A 25,856-nucleotide genomic window follows, 5' to 3' on the forward strand; every position below is an offset into this window, starting at 1 on the left:
GTAAACAGCTTGTTCTCCATTATCATTACTTGGATAAGCACTTCATTGACTAGATGGCAAGTGAGACTACAAATTTTTCTTCTTCATCTTAATTTTCGACTACTTCTTTCCAGGCCCAATTGCCCAAAGCAGGGGACTTTGGAAAAAAATCACTGTGAATCGCATATGGCAATGTGGCATAGCAGGCAAAAGTGACAAGAAACGAATTTGCAGAGGGGACATACACACACACATATGTCTGTAATATTGAGATAAACATGGTATTAAAACAATACCAACATATAAAAAGTTAAATGTTGTAAAGGAAATAGACTGGGAGATAAAAAGTTAAATGTTAAATGCAATAGACTGAATCGAAGTTCAAACAAAAGTATAGACCTAAACAGGTTTCTCAGTAATCTGGTATAACCATCTATGTAAAACAATGAGGCTAAAAATTCTAAGCAGCACCGAGTTCAAACCTTCCCCTGAATCCGTTCTGTCTCATAACTGTAACCAGGCTCTCCACGTAATTAAGCATATAAGGAGCTATAGGTCCTGCTTGAATTGAGAAAGGCTTGGTCTTCCCGGTACATGGGTCATACAAGCCGATGGCTCCATCTTTTAGTGCCACTAACAGCTCTCCGCTATTTCCAAATCCTAATGGCTTCATTATAGTGAAAGGTTTGATAGTGAACTGATTAGTCCATGACTCCGCAACACCGTATTCCTTCATCAACCAGATGTCATAGCATGAATCTAAGTTTGCATCCATGTATGAAACAAACATCGCAAGAGATCCCTTGCATGCAGATAAACTTCTTGTACTTGGAGCATAACCGAAATCCGGAGACATCATTTCCCCAAACACTTCATTACTTATGTCAAAGGAAACAATTAAAAAAGTTTTGGAATTTTCCTGCCTATTCACTCTAACTGCTTGCCAGTGAAATGCACCGTTCACCACTGCTTTACATGAACTCTCCCGTACTTCTCCTTCCACAGTGTTGTCAGCACCCCTCCAAGAATTACCATACAGTGTCCAGACCTCTGCTTTGGAGCAATTTTTCCCTTCATTGTTTATGAATCCAGTAACTCTTACTAATTTATAATCCTTATTAACTGAATCATACCCAACCCCAAAACAGCCCTTTGAGTCGGCAGCTTTCATGGTGCTACATATTGCCTTGGATTCTCTTATTGCAGGATTGATGAAGTAAAAGTCTGCAGCAGGATCTGAACTTTTGCGAGCACGCACGCATAGCAATCCATTACAACATCCAATTAATGTGATACAAGCATATTTTTCATATGGTATGTTCAGATATATGAACTCGCTGTGTGTTTCTTGAGTAAGCAAGTTCACAACATACTTTCTTAATGTTGTATCGGTGTTAATTGCAAGGAAAGACTCTTGTTCCTTGTTGTTTTTGCTGTCAACTGTGGACTGATGCAGGTGCATGTCTACCAAAGCAGGTTGATTTATGAGATTATACCATACTTTGCAGACAGACTTGCATGTCATCAGTGTTTTCACAGGTAATCTTGCAAGGATGCGAATGGTAATTTCGTCGGGCAGATAGGTTGCCCCGACAGCAGCCATGTAGCTTTGCGGTTCAGGATGACTCCTCCTTTCTTCTTCTAGAGCTACAGAGGCTGATGAAATCGGCAGCTTAAACATTTAGCATCTCAGCGCCAAATTCCCTAATCCAAATATGAGAATGTAACAAAGAAAAAATGAAATGTACTAGCAAGTAGCAGATATAATGTAGGATTATAGGTTCATCCACAAGGAAACATATAGGATTAACTCGAAGAAAACGTTTCCCCTTCTCTATGATTGCAGGTATCGATCATACACACACTGACATACAGGTAAAAGCTTCAATCGCCACCATAGTCACCGAACTCTCTGTTCTTTCTCCTGAAGATTCTAATTTTCTCGAGAAAGTCAAACAATCAAGACTAAACATGGATTTCACTTTTTCTAATCTAAACAAATTTGAAAGCGAACAAGAAAAAGCTTCAGAAACAACCGATCAACGAAGGGCTACCAGAATTCAAAAACAAAACGATGAAACACGGACAATTTATCGAGAACTCGAATCGATTAACAAATGAGTTGAATTTGAATATGAAAAAAGAGTGGAAAATCAAAGAATTTGGGACAACTTACAAGGAGAATCAGCTCCGATTAGGTTGAGAAAAGCTCGTTTGAACATCCGAGTAACGCAGCCAGTGTCTGTGGATTCAACAGAACAGTCGTCTCATTTCGCTGCTCTCCCTCTCTCGCCCACGTTTTAAGTGCATTCTGGCTCACACGCCAGCGTTTGTTAGAGCGTGTGGGGTCCATATAATACGAGGTTGGGCTGCTTAGGCCCCCAGTAAATCCACGTCAGCTCTGACCCCACTTCAAGTTCCGCTCTCTATTTTTCGGATTACCCTATTTAATTTTAAATAATTATGGAGATTTACTAAATATTTTAAATAGAAATTGATGTAATTATCATATCATATAATTATAAACGACGACGTTAGAGAATTTTAATTGAAATACGAATTTTGAATTATTTTTTAAAATATATAAAATAACTATAGAAAATAAAAGATTAATACAGATTAAATTTTCACTAAAAATATAACTAGTGCATCGAAACCAAATTATGTACTTTTCGATTTTAATTAAATCTAATTAATTACAAATTAAATATTATTTTTTTATAAAATTAATGTTTATCACATTCTTAAAATAATAAATTGTATTATTTTAAAATTTATAATTCTATAAATTAAATTTTACCACGTAATGGTAAAAAATTTTAAAATTTTCAATTAAAATTTATTTTTATAAAATTATTTTGATTTATCACGTCTTTGTATAATCAGAAATTTTTTGATGAGAAATAAAAATTATTTTTGCGATTTATATTTCATTTTTAATATTCTAAAAAATATAGTAAATAAATATTAATAATAATAAAATAATTATGTTATTTTATTTAAGTAAAACGTATAATAATATAAGATATTAAAATTCTTTTCCAATTAAAAATCCTTTAAAAAGGAAATTCCAAAAAGTTGAGGGTCATTATTGTCATTTAATTTCAATAACAAAACCTGGTAGCGTAAATTGGACGTCATTTTTATCATTTAAAAATAAATTGCCATCATTTCCCTCCATTTCTCGCACGCACTCTTTTGATTTCTCTGTCTGTGTTTGATGATTGCGCTGCACTACACCTACACTGTACCCTCGCTATAAAAGCCATCGATTCCGTCGCGATTGTTTTCTTTCTTTCCATCCGTAACAGAAAAGGTAACTCTCTTCTTCTTCTTCCTCAATTGCTCTCGTATCCTCTGTCTAGGGTTTGCATTCCATCCTATCTTGCTCGGAAAAACCCTAGAATGTGGAGCTGTTCAATATTTATGATTCTCGAGGGTTTAAAATATGTCTAAGTCCATTTTCTTGGCATCTTTTTGCAGGTTTTGATTGAATCTCGTATTGTGCGCTTCGAGTTGTTTTTTCCTATTTCCGAGACTTCTCTAGGTACTTTTTTTTCGAACTCTTTCGTCTTCTTTCTTACTTACTGATTTTATTTCCCTGATTCGTTTCCGATTGTTGCGTAGTTTCACTTCTCTATTAGCTTCTAGTAGTTTAGCGTCAGAAATTTTTGTTTATTTATTTATTTATTTATCTATTACAGCGTCAGAGATTATCAACTAATTTACGTCTGAATTGAGAAAGGTTGTTTGGCTGTGTTAAAATCAACTTGTGAACAAGTGCTTAATCACTTGTAGTTTATTTATAATGTTTGTACCGAAATTTCACTTCTCTATTGGTTTCTTGTGGTTTAACGTCAGAAATTTTTGTTTCTTTGTTTACTTATTACAGCATCAGAGATTATCAACTATTTTACGCCGAATTGGGAATGATTGTTTGGCTGTGTTAAATTCAACTTTCGAACAAATACTTATTCATTTATAATCTTTGTTTATTAGATATCCTAGAATATGAATGGAAGTATGTTGTGGAGCTGTCAATTTCTTTTCTCAAATAAATTATATGTCTAATGATTTTTTTTTGGAGCAAATGAAGAAGCAGTTAAAGAGCTACTTCTCGTTGTGTTTAACCTATAGACTTTCCAATTAGGTCTTCTATTATGTAGTCTCAGTTGCTACTCATGATTAGGTTTTTTCTTTTCTAATCTTGATAGAGTAAAGAAAGCCACAAATTCTTGGGACCTTGACATTCTAGTGAAGCAAGCAAGACATAAACCAATTTTACTATAAAGAATTGTGTTTTCTGTACATTGTTTTTATTCTACTTTAGTCTGTTTTATTGAGTGGATAATTAATCCATAAATAGGTTAATATATATTTTTGAACATCTAAGGAAATTTTTGTTCTTCTTTCATTATCTCAAGTTTTCTACGTAGTCTCTGTACTTGTGTTGGCCATTGAATAACTCAATTACCTGTCCTTTTTTCTTTTCAGAATTTTGAGTTATTGTAAGTTATACAAGAACAAAAGTCTTAATCTCTCCCTGTTTTTTGTTGGGTGGGGGAGTTTGGAAGGTGGAGGGGCTTTATGTTATTTGATGTGGATAAACATAGCCATTATCTCTTCCATTTACTGTCACTTTTTGGTTTCTTGTCCACATCATATTTGTTGCTCACAATGTGATACTAGGATACCCACTTTTTTGCTATTTATAGCAACTTGACTATTGTTATTGTGCCCATGCTGCCATAGAACTCTTTCCAGTTAACAGTTAATGGCCTTTAATACCAAGATTCTGTTCTTGCTTTGGTTGAAATTCTTTCTTATGTGAATTCTGAAATACAACTAATACTTTGCAACATAAATTGGGGAAAGAAGTTTTATATAGTTCAAGTGAGATTCAATCTATTATGTGAGAGTGTGCTACATTTGCTGCTCAACTGGAGATCTAGAACAAGATCACTTTATTGGCACCTTAAAGAAATTAAATATAGTTCACATTGGAAGGAATTATCAACTTTCATGACTGTGGCTAGTTAAAGGATAGATAGATAAAATTTACTTTTCTATTTACTGTTCATTCTCTGTTTTGTTAACTGTTTTTGCCCAGTCGTTATATTGCCTTGAATTTAATGTGTAGCATATCAACCCTCATGTCACTTTCATTGCTCCAATTTCTAGTTTTGGGTTCTCTTCTAGCTTAGAAACCTTTTCAAGCCAAGCTTGTTTTCTTTTCTAATTTTCTTTTCCATGCATCACATCAACTTTTCTGTCAACTTTTTCATGTTTTACAATCATTTAATAGCCTTCTTGATGATACCTCTTGATTAGTGTATTTTCTTTCCACAGAAAAGTGTAGATAATTTGATAGAAAGTCTACATGATTTTTTATTGTGCTTTTGTTTGCTTGATACTGGTAACAGATTTGTTCTAAATTTGGAATGCGACACGTTTTTCAGGTTTGTTGGACATGGATCCTTCAGTGCAGACTTTCCAACACCGCTCACTATCTGTCAAGTTGTGGCCCCCCAGTCAGAGCACTAGACTAATGCTTTTGGAGCGGATGGTCAAGAACCTGACAACTCCATCTATTTTCTCGAGAAAGTATGGTTTGCTGACCAAGGAAGAGGCTGAGGAAGATGCAAAAGAAATTGAAGAGGTAGCTTTTACAGCTGCAAACCAACACTTTCAAAAGGAGCCAGATGGTGATGGAAGTTCGGCAGTTCAAATTTATGCCAAAGAATCCAGTAAGCTCATGCTTGATGTTATTAAAAGAGGCCCAAAAGTGAGGGAGGATGGAGAGGTGAGGATAGAAAGAGCTGCTGGCCTTGAAACTGTCTTTGATATTTCTGGAGGCCGAAGAGCATTTATCAGTGCAGAGGAGGCTGAAGAACTTTTAAGTCCCTTAAGGGAGCCAGGGAACTCGTATACTAAAATTTGTTTCAGCAACAGAAGTTTTGGCTTCGATGCAGCCAATGTAGCTGCACCTATCTTGTTGGCCATTAAGGATCAGTTGAGAGACTTAGACTTATCAGATTTTATTGCAGGAAGGCCTGAAACAGAAGCTCTTGAAGTCATGAATATTTTCTCTTCAGCTTTGGAAGGTTGCCAATTGAGGTATTTGAACCTTTCAAACAATGCTTTGGGTGAAAAGGGTGTCAGAGCATTTGGTGCCCTTCTTAAATCACAGAATAATTTGGAAGAGCTGCATTTGATGAATGATGGTATCTCAGAGGAGGCTGCACAAGCTGTTCACGAGCTAATTCCTTCCGCTAAGATGCTCAAGGTCCTTCGATTTCACAATAATATGACAGGAGATGAAGGTGCAATTGCTATCTCTAAGATTGTGAAACATTCTCATGCCTTGGAGCATTTCCAGTGCTCTTCTACTAGGGTAGGTTCAGAAGGGGGTGTTGCTCTGGCTGAAGCACTCAGAACGTGCACCAATTTGAAGAAACTTGATCTACGTGATAATATGTTTGGAGTAGAAGGTGGATTGGCTCTCAGTAAGGCCATATCTGTATTTGCAGACCTGACTGAGGTTTATCTCAGTTATCTGAATCTGGAAGATGAGGGGATAGAAGCACTTGCACATGCTCTCAAGGATTCTGCACCTTCACTTGAAGTTCTAGAAATGGCAGGGAATGACATTACTGCCAAGGGTGCTGCTTATTTATCACCCTGTATTTTGTCAAAACAATTTCTTTCGAAATTGAACTTGTCTGAAAATGAACTGAAGGATGGAGGTGCTATTATAATTGGAAAGGCATTAAAGGAGGGCTGTGGCCAATTGACTGAAGTTGACTTGAGCACAAACCTAATCAGGAGGGCTGGGGCAAGGTTCTTGGCACGGGCTGTTGTTAACAAGTCTGGATTTAAGCTGCTAAACATCAACGGCAATTTCATTTCCGAGGAAGGGATTGATGAATTAAATGATATATTCAAGAACTCTCCTGATATGCTCGGGCCTTTGGACGAGAATGATCCTGAAGGAGAAGATATCGATGAGGAAGCTGAAGAGGAGAATGCGGAACATGATCATGAGCTGGAATCAAAACTTAAGGGCCTGAAAATCAAGCAAGAGGAATAATGTTTCACACATGTTCTCTGTGCCCTCAGAGGGTCGAGTGGGAACTTCCATATGTTGTTAATTTCTGTACCAAATTGTTGACCATAGGCATTTCTTCCTCCTCTGCCTCCGCCTCACCAAGTGTAGCACATTCATCCATTGTAGCGCAGAAAATTTACGAGATGTAGCTCTAATACTGCAGAAACAACTTGGTTTTAGATTTCCCAGGAAATCTATTTTTCTTTTGGACAGTCTTGTGTCTTGTTCTGTATTTTTTAGCTTTAATGATCTTGGAAGGTTGCAGCTTCCTCTTCTCTTTGTTTGTGCTCAGAAAAGTTCAATTCTCAGCTTCTAAAAGAGCTTCTTTTAGAGAACATTAGTCATAAAAGAGTAATGGTGGTTTTTGGTGAACTGTTCGCTATATTATTTTGATAAGATATTATTGAGATGCGATACAAAATATTTATATTTGATAACAATACACGTAAACTTATTATGAAAATACAAGACAGATTTTCTAGAAGCAATGTAGTGGCTTTCGGAAAGTGCACTTAATGACTCATTGCTGCTTTTTATGTATTTCACATATTCTCTCTTATGTGAATAAATAAATCCTGCTTTTTATGTACTCGCTCACGGTAAGTACAGATTCTCAAAACATTTACAGAGTTTCTCTCAATTTAAGCAGCTACTGTGACTTTTAGCGACTCAAGTATCTTATCATCTGTCTCGAATTGCATGGCCTTCTTGTCTCGGCCAATCTTTACGTACTCGTCAAATCGCTCCTTCAAGTCCTCTGGAAGATTTGTACTACTCCGCCACCCCAAAATATCCTTGGCAGCTCTTGGCTCTGCATAAAAATGCTGCACGGTGCAGAGATAAAATGTTCAGAACTCCTTTTGAGTTCCCCAAACTGTGTGGATAGAATTTGTAATTCGAAATTGGGTTTCGTTCAATTTTCAATTTTATGCAAAAGAAGAAATGCGATTTACCATATTTCGGAAAGGAAAAGCTTTCTTTGCATCAATTCCAACAGCCTTTGGGTCATAATGCACAATCTCAACTGACAAGCCTGCAGCTCGAGCACAAAGTTTTGCCATCCCATCAAGCGTCACGGCACGGTCACTCACGCAGTTGAAGATATTGCCAGATGCTGCATCTGGATTTTGAACAGCCGAAGTGAGCATGGAGGACAAATCTCTCACATGGGAAATATTTGTGAGTTGCATTCCTGAGCCAGGGATTGGTACTGGTCTGTTCCGGACAATTCCTGTTGGAAGAATCAATTTCATTCATATCAAAGTTTTGCCTGGCAATTCAAATGAATTAGTAGCACATATGAGATCTTACTATCGAAGAACCACTCTTCACAGTCTTTATTGTTGCCGGATCCGATCATGTACTGGGGCCGGAATACTGCCCAATTGCTGAAAATTTCTGCAATGTATTTCTCAACTCCGACATGACTAGCATCGGCTTTCACAACATCCTGTAATGCCAAATATCTTTTCAGTTGATTCTATATCAATCTTAAAATGCTAATGTTCAGTTGAGTCATATAATGTATGTATGCATATGTATACCCCTTCAACGTGAGGAGGTTCATCAGTCGGTTTGTAAATTCCAGCGCTGCTGATGTACAGGAATTGCTTCACGCCAGCACTTTTGGCCCAGTCTACTACAGGCCTATGTGTGAAATGCATTGCAGAGACATGAAATTGCAGAGCTGAAAGAATGAGTTTCAAAGAATTTGAAGAAACAAAACAAACCTCACAGTGTCCAGATCCTTGCCATTATTATCCAATACAACATCAAACCTTTCACCTTCCAATACCTTCCCAACTTCTGAAGGGTTTCCCCACACGGTCTTTCCTCCACCACTCACGATTTCCTTCAAGCAGTTGATAATCCAATTTTTAAGTCCACCCTTAAAATCAACATCCAAATTGAAAACACACAAGGATATACATACAATTTGCAGAAAGAGATATTCAAATCATACAGAGAATCTGTTGAATGGAGGTTTCTTCATCTTTTCCGAGCCTTCTTCCCCGACGGTCAGTACAGTAACCTCAAAGCCATTACTGAGAAGCTCTTTGGCAAAGGAGAATCCAATCACTGCATGGCCTCCGCTGTTGGTATTAATTATAAGAACCTTCTTGTTCTCTGCCGCACTGGCCTTGATTGTAAAGGAAGAAGCGGAAAACCGTTTGGAGCTTGTTGAGTACCTAAAGAAACGAAAACTGGAGAGAGACGAGGAAAGAGATGAGGAAGGAGAGAAGGAAGAGGTAGATAAGCGTGAAATAGGAAAAGAAGAAGACAGAGGGAGCTTGTTAGCTGGTGAGGAAAAGAGAAGAGAGGAAGATGAGGAAGCGAGAGTAGCCATTGATATCTGCAACTCTACTTCGTGGCTGATCGTTTTGAGAACCAGCAATTTCAAGGCTAAGTTCTGGATAAAGGCCTAATGGCCTGTTCTTTTTTAATATTCACCGACTGTCACAGTGTAATTTCCCGGGGGATTTTTAATTTTAAGAAAATATTAAATTTTGGGGATCGAGAGTGGGCCCCAAGCACGGCTTCAACCGGTTAATCTTCAGCCGTTGGATTCATTAGCGGTTTACGGTCACAAAGTCGTGGGCCCAATTATCTTCCAGGCTGATAAGATTTCCGAAACGTTATCATCAGCCGTTGGATTCCTCAAGTGGCCCACATAGAGAGATTGGAAAGTAGTTGGCCCAATCAGCTTTCAGACATCTTATATTAAATTCACATCGTATCAACGCTTCCTCCCCACAAACTAGCCGTTACAACTTGCCATCTCCCGCTCTCTCTGTTGTTCCCTCTGCTCTCTATTTCTCCATCTCTCAATCTTTCATTCTCATGGCGGCTTCCGTGCATATGCAATCAACTGTTCATGATAGCGAGGTACTCATCACCCAAATCCTTGACTTTTTTAAGACGCTTTCTTGATGGTTATTGAACATTAATCAAAGCTGTATCTTCAAGCTATTACTGATTTTTGTCGTTCTCAATTTCGATTTGCAGAGATCTCCAAGCTTCATGGCTACTTCTCCTCTATTTTGTCCTGCTTCAGATCTGCGCTTTGGGAGTGCTCTCAATGGCCAGATCGAAACCCTTACTGAGGATATCAACAAGTCTATAACTGGCCAGTGTCTTCTCAATGTATATTGCATATCGACTTTGCCCTTTTCCCCTAATTTTTATTTCTCAATTAACAGAGGATTAACGGGTGTTTTGTGTTTTTGTTTTTTGGTGAGGAATGTGGGAGAATCGGAGACGGGTCAATGGCTTAACGAAAATTCAGTACTTTTACTAAGTGGGTTTGATTCAATTTCCCATACTCTATCTCAGTTGTCGAACAGTCTGGACACTGCTCTTCAGGTAATTTCACGTTTCCTTACTTTTAGCAGAGTTCATTTAAAGAAAAAGGGAAAAAAAAGATTGTTAGAGTGCTTATATCTGTAGATTAGATTTTGTTTGGCAAACCACAAAAATAAAGGAGTCTAGTGTTTACAGATATATGATTCGGTGAATCTTTTTAAGAATTTAAAGACCCTTCAATCAATTTGAAGACCTTTAAATTCTTATTTATGTTCTTGCTTAACATAAGGGTTAATGGGCTTTTTTTTGGGTGAAGAATTTAGGAGAATCGGAGAAGGGTAAAGTGCTGAATGAAGATTCGATGCTTTTGCTAAGAGAGTTTGATTCCATTTCCGATAATCTGTATCAGCTTTCCTACAATTTAGACAATGCTCTCAAGGTAATTCAGGTTTCCTTCAATTTTAAACCTGGTTTGGTACAGTTCATTTAAACAAATAAGGATTAGAAAAATCATTGTAGTGCTTATTTCTCTAGATTGGATTTTGTTTGGAGAAACACAAAGAGTAAATGAATTTAATGTTTGCGAATATAAGATTTGGTGAATCTTTTTCAGAACTTACAGACGTTTCAATCTGTTTGTTTTTTGATTTATATTAATCTCTAGATTAGTCTTCTGGTATTGAGGAGATAGATTTTGGAGTCAACTCAATTCAACCCACATTGGCTCAACTACTTGTCAGAAATATGAGGAGATCTGAAGGTCTGAAGCAAAACAAAGAACACAAACAAGAGTCAAAGAAGGGTTTAAAGAGGAAATATGATCCAGATGTTTGCTCAAACAATCAATTAGATGATTCCCACCTTAAGAAAAAACAGCAAAGCTGAAAAGAGAAGAAAAAAAAAATGAAGAAACCCCAAAAATGTTGGTATTCTGCAGATTGCAACAGAGGCAATTTGCTTCGAGATGACTCTGATAAAGGGATTATACCTGAAGAAGAAGAAGAAGATGATCTGGTACTTAAACATCTTTCCCTGAAATCAAACCTTATTTTGCTCTGATAGCCAACAATGCTCAATAATTTTGATCTGGGTATGATTGGTTTTGGACAGGTGAGGCTCCCAATTGGAAGCATTGCTTGCAGAGAAATCAAGGCTAGCAAATGATAATGCAAATCTGGTTCGAGAAAATAAATGCCTTCAGAAATTAGTAGATTACCATCTGAGTAACTTCCCAAGATGTATTGCTTCCTATGAACAATTAATACTGAAGCTTTTTCCCAAACACCATTAGGCAACGATTTTTTGACTTGTGTTGATTAGAGCTTCAAGAAAGATAAGAAATAGAAGATCGATAAGGTTAGATGCAGAGGAATTTCGTAACACTTTCAATGTAATTGTATATGTCTTTTCTACCACACATGGTTGTAATAGTAAAATTTGATTCTTACACAATTCCAAGTTCTATAACTAATTTCAATGTTTATTCATCGTGAGAAATTTAACTGCCATGAAAAATTTAATACGTCATGATTTATGAAGAATAAACTCAACTTAATCATTATAACTCCGTCAATAACACTAACAAGTTGAGCCATTGACATTGTTAAATCAATTATTATACGATACTCACTGCCAATCCATAATAAACCCGAAAAATAACAAACAACACATTTCTTTCTAAATCTTCTAACTATGTTTGTGATGATCATAGTGCCCTGGTTCTTTCTTTACTGGAGTAAAAACCAACCGTTCTAGTGAGAGGACTTACCAATCAGGGAAAGAGAACAATCACTGCAGGAAGAAAACATTAGGGGGGGAACTGAATCGCAGCATAAAAGTCAAGCTGATGATATTTCCAACTTAGCTTCGAAGAGAATATCAAAAGATGAACTATGAAGAATGTTCTTGTGCCTGCTCAGAAAGTGAGGAACCATCTCATCAGGAAGGAGGACCCAAGAGAGGGGGGGGGAAATTAAAAAAAAAAATAAAAGAAAATTCCAAAAAAAATAAGAAATAACAAGTAAATTTTAAGTATAAACAAAGTACAGAAGCTTTTTGTTCCCGTTCCGGGATCAACAGTGGGCTCCAATCACGCCTTCAATCAATAATCATCGGCCGTTAGATTCGTCAGTTGTCCACTTGATCGCGTTGAACTTGAGGGTTGTGGGCCCAATCAACTTTCAACTATTATTAGATTTTAGAACGTTAGGCGAAATCGGTGCCTCTATTTAAATTCACATCATAATGACTTCCCCCCATAAACTAGCCGTTACTTCTCTCTCTCTCTCTCTCTCTCTCATGGAGGCTTCAGTCGATACACCATCTCCAGTTCATGTTAACAAGGTATCCACGACCCAAATCGCTTTTTTTTTTTTAAAGAAAAAATGGTAATCGAATATTAATTAAAGGGTTTCTTTTGATTGCAGAGATCTCCAAACTTCATGGTTACTTCTCCTCTGTTCAGTCCTGCTTCAGATCGCCGTTTTTGGAGTGCTCTTAATGGCCGGGTCGAAACCCTTCTTCAAGATCGTAACAAGGATGTAAGCGGCCAAATTCCGCCCCAGGTATACTGCTTACTCAACTTTGCCCTTTCATACAGTCACTTTCTGCCCTAATTTTTTTTTTTTCCTTAAGTTAGTGACGGTTATTTTTTTATTTTGTGTTGTTTTTGTTTTTTTGTTTTTTTGGTGAAGGATGTGGGAGAATCGGGGAGGGGTAAACGGCTGAAGGAAGATTCTATGCTTTTGCTGAGAGGATTTGATTCAATTTCACAAACTCTGTCTCAGCTGTCTAACAATCTGGACAATGCTCTTCAGGTAATTTCGAGTTTACGTAAAATCTGAAATCTGCTTGGCGCAGTTCATTTAAACAAATTGCCAAGGAGATCTTGCCAAAACACAAGAGTACATGATACAAATATAAGATTTGGTGAATCTTTCTAGAAACTTAGGCTTCTGGTAATGAGGAGATCTTGGACTCAACTCTTCATTGTTTGCTCTGTTATTACCAGGGAGCTAGAAATCTAGCGAAGCCACCCACATTGACTGAAATATTTCTAAGCAATTTAAAGAATTCAGAGGAGGAAGGTAAACACGAAGATTTGAAGCAAAGCCAAGAAGAAAAACAAGAGTCACAGAAGAGTTTGAAGAGGAAGTATGACCCAGAAGATTGTTCAGATTGTCAAGTAGATGATTCGCATACACAAAAAGAGGAAAGCCCAAAGGAGAAGAAAATGATGAAGAGAGCCAAAAATGTTGGTTTCTCTCTATGCTTATTCTGTTTCTTGACCATGATAAACCCATCAAGTTTATACTAATTTCTCCCTGTTGTTTTAACTGTCTTCTACAGATTGCAATTTCCATGGCCACAAAGGCAGCTTCACTTGCAAGGGAACTGAAGTCGAAAAAGTCAGATTTATGCTTTATGCAGGAAAGGTGTAGTTTGCTTGAGGAAGAGAACAGGAGGCTTCGAGATGGATTTGGTAAAGGAATTAGACCAGAAGAAGATGATCTGGTACTTAAAATATCTTTCCCCCCCAAATCAAATATTCTTTTGTATCGAAAAGCAAAAAGGCTCAATAACTGTTCTGGGTATTATTGGTTTTGGACAGGTGAGGCTTCAGTTGGAGGCATTGCTTGCTGAGAAATCCAGATTAGCAAATGAGAATGCAAATCTGATTAGAGAAAATCAATACCTTCACCAATTAGTAGAGTACCACCGGCTAACTTCCCAAGATCTCTCTGATTCATATGAGCAAGTAATTCAAGGACTGTGCTTGGACTTCTCATCTCCACAACCAGATGATGGAGGATGTGATGGGGACTACGATAATGATGAAGCTTTACAGACACCCGAAGTAAAAAATTTTGACTTGTCTACTTCTCTTGATGAGAGCTTCAAGGAAGAAAAAGAACATTAGATGGATGCAGAGCCATGGCGACAATCACTGTTTGTTGTTCCAAAATGTAAATTTTGATGATGCCTTGAAGTGAACCCCTTGTAGGTTTGTTCTACCACATATTATGTAATAAATTTTAAGGCCATTGTGGGTAATAAAATTTGATTATTGCAGAATTTTATGACACTTGAAAGGTGATAAATTTTGATGCTTTCCCATTTCGTTAATAGTGTAAAGCTTTAGGTTACACGATCCCGGTTAGAAATGGAGTATTTAGTTGGTTCTCTTCTGGACCAGAAAAGAACCAGAGGAATGTGAGCTGCTAAACAATTAATACCCTTGTGCTTCTTGTGCATTGGATGCCAAATGCCACCATATGTATATATATATGTATTCAAATTTGGCAATTAGAAGAATGGTGTGTTTAAAATCATATTATGGAACCATTTTCTTTTTAAAAAAAACCAACAAAAAAGTCAAACATCAGACCTATCAATCACACCAACTGCGATCAAAATGGCATGTCATCTCAAATGCTAGCGAAGGAAGAATATCATCACTCTTTTTTGCGATCTTCGAGTTTCTTTCTCTCGGTAGAAGGCAAGTTGGTTTGAACACTAGTGCTCGGTGGAGTAATAGCATCTTTCATTTCTTGATTAGAAACATTTTTAGCAGTTTTTGCTGCTCTTGTCATCATATCTTTCGCTTTCTCCATAACTTGGGAATTTCTAGTCATTCCTTCAGCTTTTTCGGTTGCACTTGTCAAATGGGAAACCAGCATCACATCCTTTGCTTTCTCCAGAACTTCAGAAATAATGGTAGCATTTTTCTCATGCTGGAACAAAACAATGCAAAAGTCAAGACAAGCCAAAGCCAGATTTTTTAGCATAAATTAGTTTTTAGCAACTGAATGAAACACATGCAAATAGAAAATTAAACGACGACATTACTTGATATTGAACAAGGAAAGTGGATGCTAATTACCTCTTATGACAACCTAAATATTACCCTTTCGTGCTCATTATCTTATCATATAAGCATCTTATCTGATATTCACTAATAATAACTCGAGAGCTAATGATCCAAAAAGATCATACAAATAATTAACAAGGGGAATTCTATAGTATTTGCTCAAATGACTTCACTCTTCTTGTTGTTCGAAAATGAGTATACAGGAGAACAAAGTCGCCATAATTCAAGAGTTGACACTAATTTGTATTTTTCCCTTTTCAATGCATAAATACATATCAGCATCTTTATGCATGCATATATACAGATATCATTTTCTTTATTCAATGTTTCTCTTGTTCAATAAGAAAGAGATTTCTGATTACTGAGAAACAACACAATCAAGGTTCAGATTTTTTTTTATTTTTTATCAGAAGTAATGTGTTTAGTTTTACTTTTTCTGTGTAGAATTAGATTTAACTGCAAACCAAATAATTCGATCATACAAAATCAGAAACAGAAGAAATATCACAAACTTATATGAGAAGGAGGATGATAGAAAAGCATACTGCTTCTAGTTTGGCAAGTGCAGTCTCTAACTTCGAAATCAGCTTATGGTTTTCTTCTTTTAAAGACTCAACCTGCACATACAAAAGAGGTAGCAATGTTGGACTAGAAATGAGAACATGAATATGTAAGATGAATGATACGATGGAAACATACTGCTTCTAGTTTGGCAAGGGCAACCTCTAACTTTAAAGCCAACTGACAATTTTCATTTTTTAATGACTCAACCTGCAGAAGCAAAATGAAGAAAACTATTGGACTGGAAATAAAAACAAGATAATGATTCTGGATGGATATACCTTCTTATACGAGTCAATATAAAATTTTTTATATCCGATATCTTCCGAAGATTGTCTTTTACACGATACAGGTTTCTGAGTTTTCTGTTTCAATATCAATATTTAAGAAATTATATGAGAAAAATGCACAATTATTAGCACAAGCAACTGTGGAAATGTAAAAAGTGAAAAGGGAAACAAGAAAAAGAGATTGCAGATACCTTAAACTTCAATTCTTCTATAACCTTCTGATTTTCTTGGAATTTTCTTAAAAGATAGTTAACTTTTTCTTCTAAGGTTTTCGTTGACGGTCCTCCCTCCTGATGAGATGGTTCCTCACTTCCACTTAGAATTACCTCATCAATCACACATTGAACGTCTTCTTTATGAGCAGACACAAGAACATTCTTCAGGCGTTTAGAGTGCCTACGTGCGAGAAAAACATCGTTCATCTTTTGATATTCTCTTCGAAGCTAAGTTGGAAATATCAGCAGCTTGACTTTTATGCTGTGATTCAGTTCCCCCTGATAAAGGGCTTATATTTTCTTCCTGCAGTGCTGCTCTCTTCGCTGATCGATTAGTCCTCTCAGTTTGCAAAATTTCCGCACCAGAAGAATTGGTGTTTACAGGATTTGACTAGAAAAGAAGAAAAAAACAAAAAAAGAACAAGAGCTAAGTTACATTATAGAAATTCTATTCCAATATATACCGTATCATCATCAATGGAAGAGCAACCAAACAACTAAATATCATTTTTTCGACAAGAAGAAGTGAAGATCTGTTCCTTTACTTTCCTTCCCATCCATCACTTCCCCTAATCCGGACAGAGTTTAAAGCAATATCCACAACAAAAATTGCCATGAAAATAGGTACTATGGTTCATGCACAAATATATATATACATATATATAACTTACTAGATACTTTTATTTGGACTACTGTGATACTGCTCGAGTAAAGTTAATAATTCAAAATATGTAATTCTCTTTTCTTGATTTTTTATCCAAAAAAAAGAATAGAAATAGAATAAATATGAAACAAACGGCAGTGATGAAGATCGGAAGGAAGATATATTCAAGAACTTTAAAAGAATAACCAAGAAATTGTGCAAGAAGGAAAGTTCAACGTCGGCGAAGAGAGTAAATCAGAGCCATGCATATAGTTCCATAGAAAAGATTCAAAAAGAACCTAGGCAATCATCATTTAACAAGAAAGAAAGAACCAGCTCACCATGATCCTCACAAACATAACCAGAAATAATATTCAGAAATCTATGTAATACACAAGCACGCGTATATATATATATATAAAAAAAAACACATATAAGAACTAGAAAAAGAAGTTGAGGTAACGTTTACCAGTGAGAGTCTTTTCAGCCTTTTTTGCGGCCGGTGATTTCCTATCCATTCTTAACAAACCCTCTTAAATTGCAGTAGATTACGGAGGCTTCAAAAGAGAAGAAGCGAGCAGCGATCAGTGAAGAAGAAGAAGAAATATGATATGAAAGTGGTGTTGCGCAGCGATCAACAAGAAAGGAATGGCAGAAGGAGTGGGAAGAAGATAGAGAGAAGCGGCGAATTCTATTTCCCTTTACCGGGTGCATTTTTATTTTCCAATATATCGTAAATATTTGTTAAGAAGATAAAGGATTTATGCTATAATTATTATTACAGTAAATTAAATATTAATTATATATTTACTGTAATAATAATAATTATAGCATATTAATTACTTTTTATTACGTGTTTTTCGTTTAATAAAATTAAATCGTGAAAGAAAAATTTAATAATTTGATGTATTTTATTGTAATATTTTAAATAAAAAATAATTTTATTTCTCTGGATGATTTTTTGAAGCGGATAAAATATGTGAGGCTAAACGTTTAAATAAACAAGCGCAGTTAGGAGATGAGGGGATATTTTCTCACAACCGCCATCCTCATCCTCTCCGCAGCTCCCGGAAACTTCACTCTTCTCCATCGCCATCTTCAAATTTCACTCCCATGAAATCCATTCTTCCTCTGCGCGCCATACCAGCCGCCTCCTCTCCTCCTCCCTTCTTTTCCATCCTCTGCTTTCCCCTCCTTCCTCGCCTTAAACACCGCTCTTCTTTCGGAACTCGTTTACGCGCTCATTCTCTCCCGCTAAACACCAACTCCTATCCGTCTCAAGATTCTCAGAACAACCAACAACCGAGGAGGACTCTCTACCCTGGCGGCTACAAGCGTCCCGAAATCAAGGTCCCGAATCTCGTTCTCCAGTTGGACGTCGAAGAGGTGTTGCGTGGAGGCAATGTACTTGACCTAATCGACAAAGCCGTGGCCAAGTCGGTCGGGATTGTTGTGCTTAATAGCGCTCAAGGAGGAAGCGGCGGTAAACTCTATGAGGCCGCCTGTTTGTTGAAGTCCGTCGTCAAGGACCGCGCCTACTTCTTAATTGCCGAACGCGTTGACATTGCGGCGGCCGTTAATGCTAGCGGCGTCGTTCTCTCTGATCAAGGTTAGTTTGTTGGTCTGTATTAATTGAATTCATCAATTTTCAGTTGGCTATGAATTATCCTGCACGTGCTAATCATACTGGTTGTAGTTTCGGTATTTGCAGCTGTCTAATGAGTATTGTAATCAGATAATAAGAGGATGTAGCCTTTAGATTTAGTGACGAACTGAGAGACTTGGCTGTTTTTCTGCTTAATTCTGTACACAACCGCTCATGGCTCAATCTGATGTAGTGGAGTTATGTTGCAGTGACTATAAAGATTGTTATACTGGTACCGTGCTAGAAATTAACGGCACTTATACCGATAGACAGTTGGATTGTCCTTAGCTGCGTAGTTGTTTGACGGCAGTATTATGATACAATATGTGATAGGCTTCTTCCATTTATTTACAGGTCTTCCTGGAATAGTGGCGAGAAATACGATGTTGGCTTCCCTATCTGACTCTGTAGTTCTGCCCTTGGTGGCTAGAATTGTACAAACAACTGATGCTGCTGTGAATGCCTCCATTTCTGAAGGTGCTGATTTTCTTATATATGGTTCTGATAGCGGAGATCGTGTTAATGTAGCAGTGGATTCCTTATTCAAGAATGCGAAGATACCTGTTTTTGCGATGTATTCTTCTCACGATGAGGCTGAAAGAGTAACTAGCGCGTCACAATTTCTTAAGTTAGGTGCTGCTGGTTTGGTGGTTTCACTGGAAGATTTGAGGTTTTTTAGCGATGATGTTCTAAGCCAGGTGTTCGATGCTGCATACTCGACTTTGAGTCATAAAACACAGGATGAAGCCGAAAGGTCCAGTGAGGGGCAGACGTTCAATTTGGATATTGACATGCAGTTAGGAAAGCGGTTGGCTGGCTTTATTAAGTTGGAGGATAGAGAAAAACAGCTCATTGAAGCCGAGAGATTACTACTACTTGAGGCTTTAGATGTCATTAAGAAAGCTGCTCCACTGGTGATCTTTTAGTTAAAGCATTTGGTAGTTGAATTTATTCTTCACATTATTCTACATTTCATCCTTTTTATTGTTTACTTTATTCTGAATCCAGGAATATTGATTTAAAATGACAGATGGAGGAGATTTCACTTCTCACTGATGCAATTTCTCGGATTGATGAGCCATTTTTACTGGTCATAGCGGTAATTGTGCGCTGAACTCCAACAAATTCTGGTTCCAGGGATATACATTGGTATTAGCCCTAAATTTCAAATAAAGCTTTTGTCTTTTATTGAAAGAATCCATAACTAAAATGACTTCTTGTATGTTCACAGCTACTTTGTTTGAGAACTATGGAATAGAAAATTTTGTTGAAATGTACTTAGAGCCATATTCTGTATGGGTTCTTCCTTAAACAATCTTATTTAACTATCTTGTTCTTTTGTGCACGGACATGAATTGCTCTTCTTACAGTTTTGGCTGTTGGAACAAATATTTTGGGGCTATGGCAGAGTGCTGTATTGAGAAATAGACCTTTGCTGTTGTAATTTGAACAAAAAACTTATAAATGATAGATGATGATTATATAAATAAAAGAACTGATTGGAGGAGTTTTATATGAGATTATCGGTTTTATAGTCATGGCTAGTAAATTTGTCATAGTGCTACTTGATCTTTTCTCTGATAGATTTTGTCTTTCTTGATGCTGTCAGGGTGAATTTAACTCTGGTAAATCAACAGTCATCAATGCACTTCTTGGGAAAAGATATCTCAAAGAGGGTGTTGTTCCAACAACTAATGAAATCACTTTCCTATGCTATTCTGAGTTGGAATCTGGAGAGCAGCAACGTTGTGAAAGGCATCCAGATGGTCAATATATCTGTTATATTCCTGCTCCAATTCTCAAAGATGTGAGCCATTTTAACATGATTAATTCTCTTGCTCTTGAATTTCTTTATGACCTCTGAAAAATATTAGTTTATTTTCCATGTTTGCCTGCATATTTGAAATGTTTGTTACCAGGGGTGAATAACATTAATGACAACTTTTGTCGTATGTGCTTCTATATTTGGGGATATTTTTATGCAAATACATCTCCATAGTGCTTCCGGTCCTGTGGCTGGAGAAAAGTCATATACTGTAGGTCATATCATTTTAAACCTTCTACAGAATTAACCTGCTAGTATTCTAGGAGAAGTGATTTGTGAGTTTAGTCATGCTTAATGATTAATATCAGTCTATCGAAGTAGTTTTTACTATATTTTATCAAATTTGTCAGTTATGTGGTTCTTTTATTAGCATATGCATATCTTATGAACTTAACAAGAAGTAACTATGATTTATTTAGTGAAGACTGAGGATGCTAAAACCACAGAAGGATAGACTGACTTGCACTTGTCTGAAATTCTGGGTGCCACAAAGGCACCTTTGTAACCCATGGAACAATAAAATCTCATGGCATGGAACGTCCTGCTGGTTCATCCTCTTATGTAAATCATCTGCCTGATGCATGTGCCAAAGAAAATGAACAGAAGATAGAGGAAGTGTTTTAGCTTGATGTTGTGAACCACAAAATTAACCAAGGAGCCCTATCATCTGCATCTTTATTTGCTCATTCTACCTGTTTGCTAAGTACATTGCTTCCTGAGAATACTTGTGTCATTTTCCAATATTGACCATCTGCTGGAACTAATAGTTGCAAATTCTTGGGGGAACAGATGAACATTGTCGATACACCTGGAACTAATGTGATCCTCCAGAGGCAACAACGACTTACGGAGGAGTTTGTGCCTCGTGCTGATTTGCTTCTTTTTGTTATATCTGCTGATCGCCCTTTAACTGAAAGTGAGGTATGATTAATTTCTGTTGTAAATGAGCCCTGCCATGCTACTACTTCATGTGTTTCCTTTTGAAATATGGCAGATTGAAATTTCTTAGTATCTAGTTTCTACAATAAGATGTCATGCTTTTTTCTCCAGGAAAATGATATAAATTTTATGTAATAAGATGTCATACTATTTTCTCCAGATAGAATATATAAATTGTATGATATACATTTCTAGAAAAACCTACTCATGATTCGATGATACCATATGCTCACCAGATGAAATTCCATGTTGAGTTTTCTTTAAATGAATTTTCATTGATCTTGAAGATGAAATCTTTTGGCTTCCTGTGCCCACATTTACTGTCCATGTTGAGTTTTACTTAACAATTCAGAGTCCGTAGTTTCAAAATCCAGTTAACTAAGACACTTGTTTATAACAGATTAAGCTATATTTCCTGAACATACATTGTAAATATAAAAAAAGTAATTTTAGTTAATACTTGTATTCTTATTGTCAGCTTGTGACCAGATCATGGTGGAATGTTTGTTGCCAGAATTCAACAGAATTTGGATTTCAATGAAGTAAACTGAAAAAGTGGAATTCTTTCCAGGTTTTTGTAGTGAGGTTCAATTAACTTTTTCTCCATATCCCCATGTTACCCCTTGAAAAGTTGATAGGTTATCCAAAATATGCCATGTGAAGTTAAAGTTTGGAATAAAAGACAAGGCTATGCTCGGGATTTAAGATTGTATAAGGTGGTAGATTTTAGAATTTCCAGAAGTAAAATTGAATTGTACACCACGCTAATGAATGTAAAATGATCCAGTTTGAGAATTTGTTGTATGCTTGTAATGGACCTAACAGAACTCAATATTGTGTAAATGATTTCCAAATCTGATAGTCTCCCTGGTGCCTTTTTTCAGGTCACATTTCTTCGATACACTCAACAGTGGAAGAAGAAAATTGTGTTTGTGTTAAATAAATCAGATATCTACCGGACTGCCCATGAGGTGTGCTTGTATCTATAATGTTCATTACTTTCTTGAGTTATTTGTGAAATATATGTATTCTATTGAGCTTTTTAAGCATGATTTTTTTCTTTTTTTTTTTAATTGGCTTGTAATAACTTGTATAGCTTGAGGAAGCAATTTCATTTGTCAAGGAGAATACTCGGAAGTTGCTGAATAGTGAAGATGTAATATTATATCCGGTGTCTGCACGGTCTGCTCTTGAAGCAAAACTTTTGACTTCATCTGTTGGAAAAGATTATGAAGAACTATTAGATTTTGATTATCAGTGTAGAACACAACGCTTCCATGAACTTGAGGAGTTCTTGTACAGCTTTTTGGATGGTTCAACAGATACCGGAATTGAAAGGATAAAACTTAAACTTGGAACTCCAGTTGCAGTTGCAGAACGTCTCCTTGCTGCATCTGAAACACTCGTGAGGCAGGACTGTGAATATGCCAGACAGGACTTGGCCTTAGCAAATAGAATAGTTGATAGTGTTAACGAATACAGAATGAAGATTGAAAATGAGAGCATCTCTTGGAAAAGACAAGCTTTATCTATGGTATAGTTTTCAGCAATGTTTTTTTATGTAGGAAGGAAATTGGATATTTGATTCTTATTTATGAATCACATGTAATTGCAGATTGATTCCACAAAGTCACGTGTTGTTGAGCTCATAGAATCTACTCTGCAATTATCAAACCTTGATCTCGTTGCTTCACATGTATTTAGAGGAGAAAGATCTGCCACAGTGCCTACCACCTCAAGGTTTCAAAATGATATACTTGCTCCAGCACTCTTAGATGCACAGGTACGTCTTTATCTGTTTAATATCTCTCTCTAGTGGATTCATATTTTATTTTTTTTTCTAGTTAACTTCATACGTCTTCTCCTGATAATTATTTTTATAAGATTTTTTCTCATAAGTTTTGTTTGGATCAGAGGTATGGCTGCTGTATTTTCTGATCTGTAGTCTTGGAATACATTCTTGAGTGTTTTCTTTATGTGAAATAGTAATTAATAATTCTCTATTTATTATTTTAGTAATTTTTTGTTGGCATACAGAAATTGCTAGGTGAATATGTAAGGTGGTTGCAATCTAACAATGCCCGTGGAGGGAGACTCTATAAGGAATCTTTTGAGAACAAATGGCCTTCTTTGGTTAATTCAAAAACTCAGCTGCATATGGAGATGTATGATCTGCTTAAAAAAGTTGATGAGCTCAGCTTGAAGGTGGTAGAAGACTTGAGTGCGAGTGCTACTTCCAAACTACTTGAGCAAGAGATACGCGAAGTGGTGAGCTCAAATTTTTTTTGGATAATAAGTATAAATTATTCAACCGAATTTACTAGAAATGGGTGGAGATGAATATCTGATGGCTTATTGTGTATGTGCGGTTTTGAGGTGAAATTAATGTGTGGCACTGTTTTTATAAAAAAGGGATGCCCTTTGGTAATCTTTCCATATGGTTTTTGACATTAACTTATATTTCTGAAATATCTCTGTTCTGAAACAATAGCCATCTTATTCTTTTCAAATTATCTAGTTTCCGACTTTTAAGTTTTTAGATTCTAGGAAAGAAAGAAAACATTTTGTCAGGCTGAAGCAATTGATGTTTCTTTCAATAACTCTGCGGGTCATGTTGAAATGTTTTTTGATGTTTCCACTAATTAGTTCTCAGGAGTCCGTATCTTCATGTGGTGAATTTACATGGGATTCAACCAACCTAAGGAAATTGTTTTTTGGTTCAATCTCAGTTCTTGGGGACGTTTGGTGGACTAGGAGCAGCTGGATTCTCTGCCTCACTTTTAACCTCAGTGCTGCCTACCACCTTAGAAGATCTTCTCGCTCTTGGTCTTTGCTCGGCTGGAGGGTAAATTATCCTTGTGATTTATTCTTCCAACCATATTGTTGCTTCTTGATTGAGTCTTTATAACTTCCTGGTAGCCTGTTGAAGAAGGCAAGACTCACACATGATAGAATCTTCATGACAGGTTATTAGCAGTTTCAAACTTTCCAGCTCGTAGACAAGCAGTGGTGGATAAGGTGAATAAGGTTGCAGATGGCTTAGCTCGACAGCTAGAAGAGGGCATGGAGAAGGATCTCCTGGAAAGCATAAGTAAGTTGGAGAACTTTGTGAAAATCATTGGAAAACCCTACCAAGAAGAAGCTCAGAACAGACTTGACTGGCTTTTGGACATTCAAAATGAGCTCGCCGTTGTCGGGAGGAAGCTTCAAAATCTTCAAGTTGAAATCCAAAACATTCATGTATCGTGAGCCCAGTTAAAACTCAAGAGTCACTTGATTGTCCTCTTTGGTAAAAGAAACGGATGGGATCCTGGAGATGTCAGATGTTGTTGCAGCGGCAATTTACAGTTTCTTCTTTTGTAGTATTTTAAAGGTCAGTAAATTTATCATATTACTATGTATCTATAAGAACAATATATTACCAATCCGTAATTTTTCTTTGGAGGGGAGGGGTGTCCATAATGGGTTATTTATTGGGTGGTAATTTGTGGAAATTCTACGGTGATTTTAAGGTTAGCTGCCTTCCAATTTCTAAATCGTCGAAACGGTATAATTAAAATCCTAGCGCATTGTACTTTGAAGCTACTATGATATCCCAATTCTGTATCGGAATATATATAATTGTTAAGCTCCATATGAGGACTTACCTCAAATTATCAATAACGTGAGTTTAAATTTTATAATGGTACTTAGACCCGAGACACTACAGCTACTGTAGCAGCATCTGCCAATTGTATAATCTCATGTTACTCGTCGTTGTTTTTCTCTAAGTAATCATCAATGTTAATCGTTTGCCGAAAAACACTTTTTAGTTAACCATCCAGTGCTATAGTTATCGTATTAGGTGAGAACTATTAGCAAAGATTTTAAACACCTTTGATCATAGCGACTTGACTATGCCGCTGCGCATTAATGAAGAGAAGGAGATAATTGAGGCAGAAGAGACGCGATAATTTAGACCTCCGTGCTCGTTAACAACATTTCCATCTTTCGCAAGTAATCTTGTCATCGAGAAGTTGGTAGAGTTTCGCCAGGAACACAGACATAAAAGAGAAATCGGATCTCAGTTAGGGCATTTGCCAACCTAGGGTTCACTCTGACCCAATTTTCCAATTCCAAAGTATAGAAGAAGAGATTGTTAGAGACAAAACAGGTAATCTTGTACTTGTTCCTTACGGTTGGATTTCCTAATGCTTCTGATATTTTTTTGGTCAACATCTTGAACGCTTCTGTTTTATGGTACCGGGGCAGCACAAAAAATTTTGTGCATTAAAGCTAAAGTTAAGCTACGTTTACCATAACCCATTTTTCATGTTGATTCACTGAAAAATTCATACGAGACAATGTGTAAAGATGTGTTACTTAATTACGAACACAACTATTTTGTTTCTTAAATCGTAATTTGGAATCGTTTTAGATTAAATATTTAATCAGTTCATCCGCGCAATTATTCAATTAAACAAAATCATCAATCTAAT

General features: G+C 36.6%; 7 protein-coding genes across 12 annotated transcripts; 4 read left to right on the top strand and 3 right to left on the bottom strand.

Annotated features, from left to right (window-relative positions):
• Positions 1-320: 320 nt before the first annotated feature.
• LOC110825077 (F-box protein CPR1-like) lies at positions 321-2,295 on the bottom strand. 2 transcript variants are annotated; one of them, XM_022055548.2, is made up of 2 exons: positions 2,156-2,295; positions 321-1,683 (listed from the first exon to the last, which is right to left on the bottom strand). In XM_022055548.2, the coding sequence occupies exon 2, from the start codon at positions 1,658-1,660 to the stop codon at positions 440-442; it is 1,221 nt and encodes a 406-aa protein (XP_021911240.2). In that variant the 5' UTR covers positions 1,661-1,683; positions 2,156-2,295; the 3' UTR covers positions 321-439. The 2 variants fall into 2 exon arrangements, with proteins under 2 accessions (XP_021911240.2, XP_021911232.2); XM_022055540.2 differs by having other exon boundaries at positions 321-1,635; positions 2,156-2,294.
• Positions 2,296-3,138: 843 nt separating this feature from the next.
• RANGAP1 (RAN GTPase activating protein 1) lies at positions 3,139-7,366 on the top strand. Of its 2 annotated transcripts, XM_088216925.1 has the most exons (4): positions 3,139-3,295; positions 3,463-3,526; positions 3,872-3,946; positions 5,439-7,366. In XM_088216925.1, exon 4 carries the CDS (start codon positions 5,450-5,452, stop codon positions 7,067-7,069), a length of 1,620 nt encoding a protein of 539 aa, XP_088073051.1. In that variant the 5' UTR covers positions 3,139-3,295; positions 3,463-3,526; positions 3,872-3,946; positions 5,439-5,449; the 3' UTR covers positions 7,070-7,366. The 2 variants fall into 2 exon arrangements, with proteins under 2 accessions (XP_088073051.1, XP_021911202.2); XM_022055510.2 differs by lacking the exon at positions 3,872-3,946.
• Positions 7,367-7,496: 130 nt separating this feature from the next.
• Positions 7,497-9,507, bottom strand: CSP41A (chloroplast stem-loop binding protein of 41 kDa). Its single transcript, XM_022055517.2, has 6 exons — positions 9,051-9,507; positions 8,818-8,939; positions 8,632-8,734; positions 8,399-8,537; positions 8,041-8,318; positions 7,497-7,911 (listed from the first exon to the last, which is right to left on the bottom strand). Exons 1-6 carry the CDS (start codon positions 9,432-9,434, stop codon positions 7,729-7,731), a joined length of 1,209 nt encoding a protein of 402 aa, XP_021911209.2. The 5' UTR covers positions 9,435-9,507; the 3' UTR covers positions 7,497-7,728.
• A 262-nt stretch (positions 9,508-9,769) lies between these two features.
• On the top strand, positions 9,770-11,842 carry LOC110825061 (uncharacterized). 3 transcript variants are annotated; one of them, XM_088216926.1, is made up of 5 exons: positions 9,771-9,973; positions 10,094-10,450; positions 10,707-10,829; positions 11,060-11,404; positions 11,501-11,842. In XM_088216926.1, the coding sequence occupies exons 1-4, from the start codon at positions 9,929-9,931 to the stop codon at positions 11,273-11,275; spliced, it is 741 nt and encodes a 246-aa protein (XP_088073052.1). In that variant the 5' UTR covers positions 9,771-9,928; the 3' UTR covers positions 11,276-11,404; positions 11,501-11,842. The 3 variants fall into 3 exon arrangements, with proteins under 3 accessions (XP_088073054.1, XP_088073052.1, XP_088073053.1); XM_088216928.1 differs by lacking the exon at positions 11,501-11,842 and having other exon boundaries at positions 9,770-9,973; positions 11,131-11,264; XM_088216927.1 differs by lacking the exon at positions 11,501-11,842 and having other exon boundaries at positions 9,773-9,973; positions 11,055-11,222.
• Positions 11,843-12,598: 756 nt separating this feature from the next.
• LOC110825091 (uncharacterized) lies at positions 12,599-14,474 on the top strand. Its single transcript, XM_022055559.2, has 6 exons — positions 12,599-12,733; positions 12,817-12,954; positions 13,084-13,206; positions 13,401-13,643; positions 13,739-13,903; positions 14,001-14,474. Exons 1-6 carry the CDS (start codon positions 12,635-12,637, stop codon positions 14,307-14,309), a joined length of 1,077 nt encoding a protein of 358 aa, XP_021911251.2. The 5' UTR covers positions 12,599-12,634; the 3' UTR covers positions 14,310-14,474.
• Positions 14,475-14,655: 181 nt separating this feature from the next.
• Positions 14,656-17,705, bottom strand: LOC148268614 (uncharacterized). Of its 2 annotated transcripts, XM_088216929.1 has the most exons (6): positions 17,439-17,705; positions 16,303-16,717; positions 16,103-16,186; positions 15,960-16,031; positions 15,806-15,877; positions 14,656-15,123 (listed from the first exon to the last, which is right to left on the bottom strand). In XM_088216929.1, exons 2-6 carry the CDS (start codon positions 16,531-16,533, stop codon positions 14,845-14,847), a joined length of 738 nt encoding a protein of 245 aa, XP_088073055.1. In that variant the 5' UTR covers positions 16,534-16,717; positions 17,439-17,705; the 3' UTR covers positions 14,656-14,844. The 2 variants fall into 2 exon arrangements, with proteins under 2 accessions (XP_088073055.1, XP_088073056.1); XM_088216930.1 differs by lacking the exon at positions 16,103-16,186.
• Positions 17,706-17,974: 269 nt separating this feature from the next.
• Positions 17,975-25,012, top strand: FZL (FZO-like protein). The gene is made up of 11 exons (XM_088216931.1): positions 17,975-18,578; positions 18,969-19,528; positions 19,645-19,713; positions 20,224-20,421; positions 21,229-21,360; positions 22,263-22,349; positions 22,475-22,912; positions 22,994-23,161; positions 23,416-23,646; positions 24,108-24,223; positions 24,345-25,012. Exons 1-11 carry the CDS (start codon positions 18,083-18,085, stop codon positions 24,625-24,627), a joined length of 2,778 nt encoding a protein of 925 aa, XP_088073057.1. The 5' UTR covers positions 17,975-18,082; the 3' UTR covers positions 24,628-25,012.
• The last annotated feature ends 844 nt before the right edge of the window (positions 25,013-25,856 follow it).

This window comes from Carica papaya, chromosome 3, assembly GCF_054855325.1.
Source record: "Carica papaya isolate Zhongbai chromosome 3, ASM5485532v1, whole genome shotgun sequence".
Classification (NCBI taxonomy): domain Eukaryota; kingdom Viridiplantae; phylum Streptophyta; class Magnoliopsida; order Brassicales; family Caricaceae; genus Carica; species Carica papaya.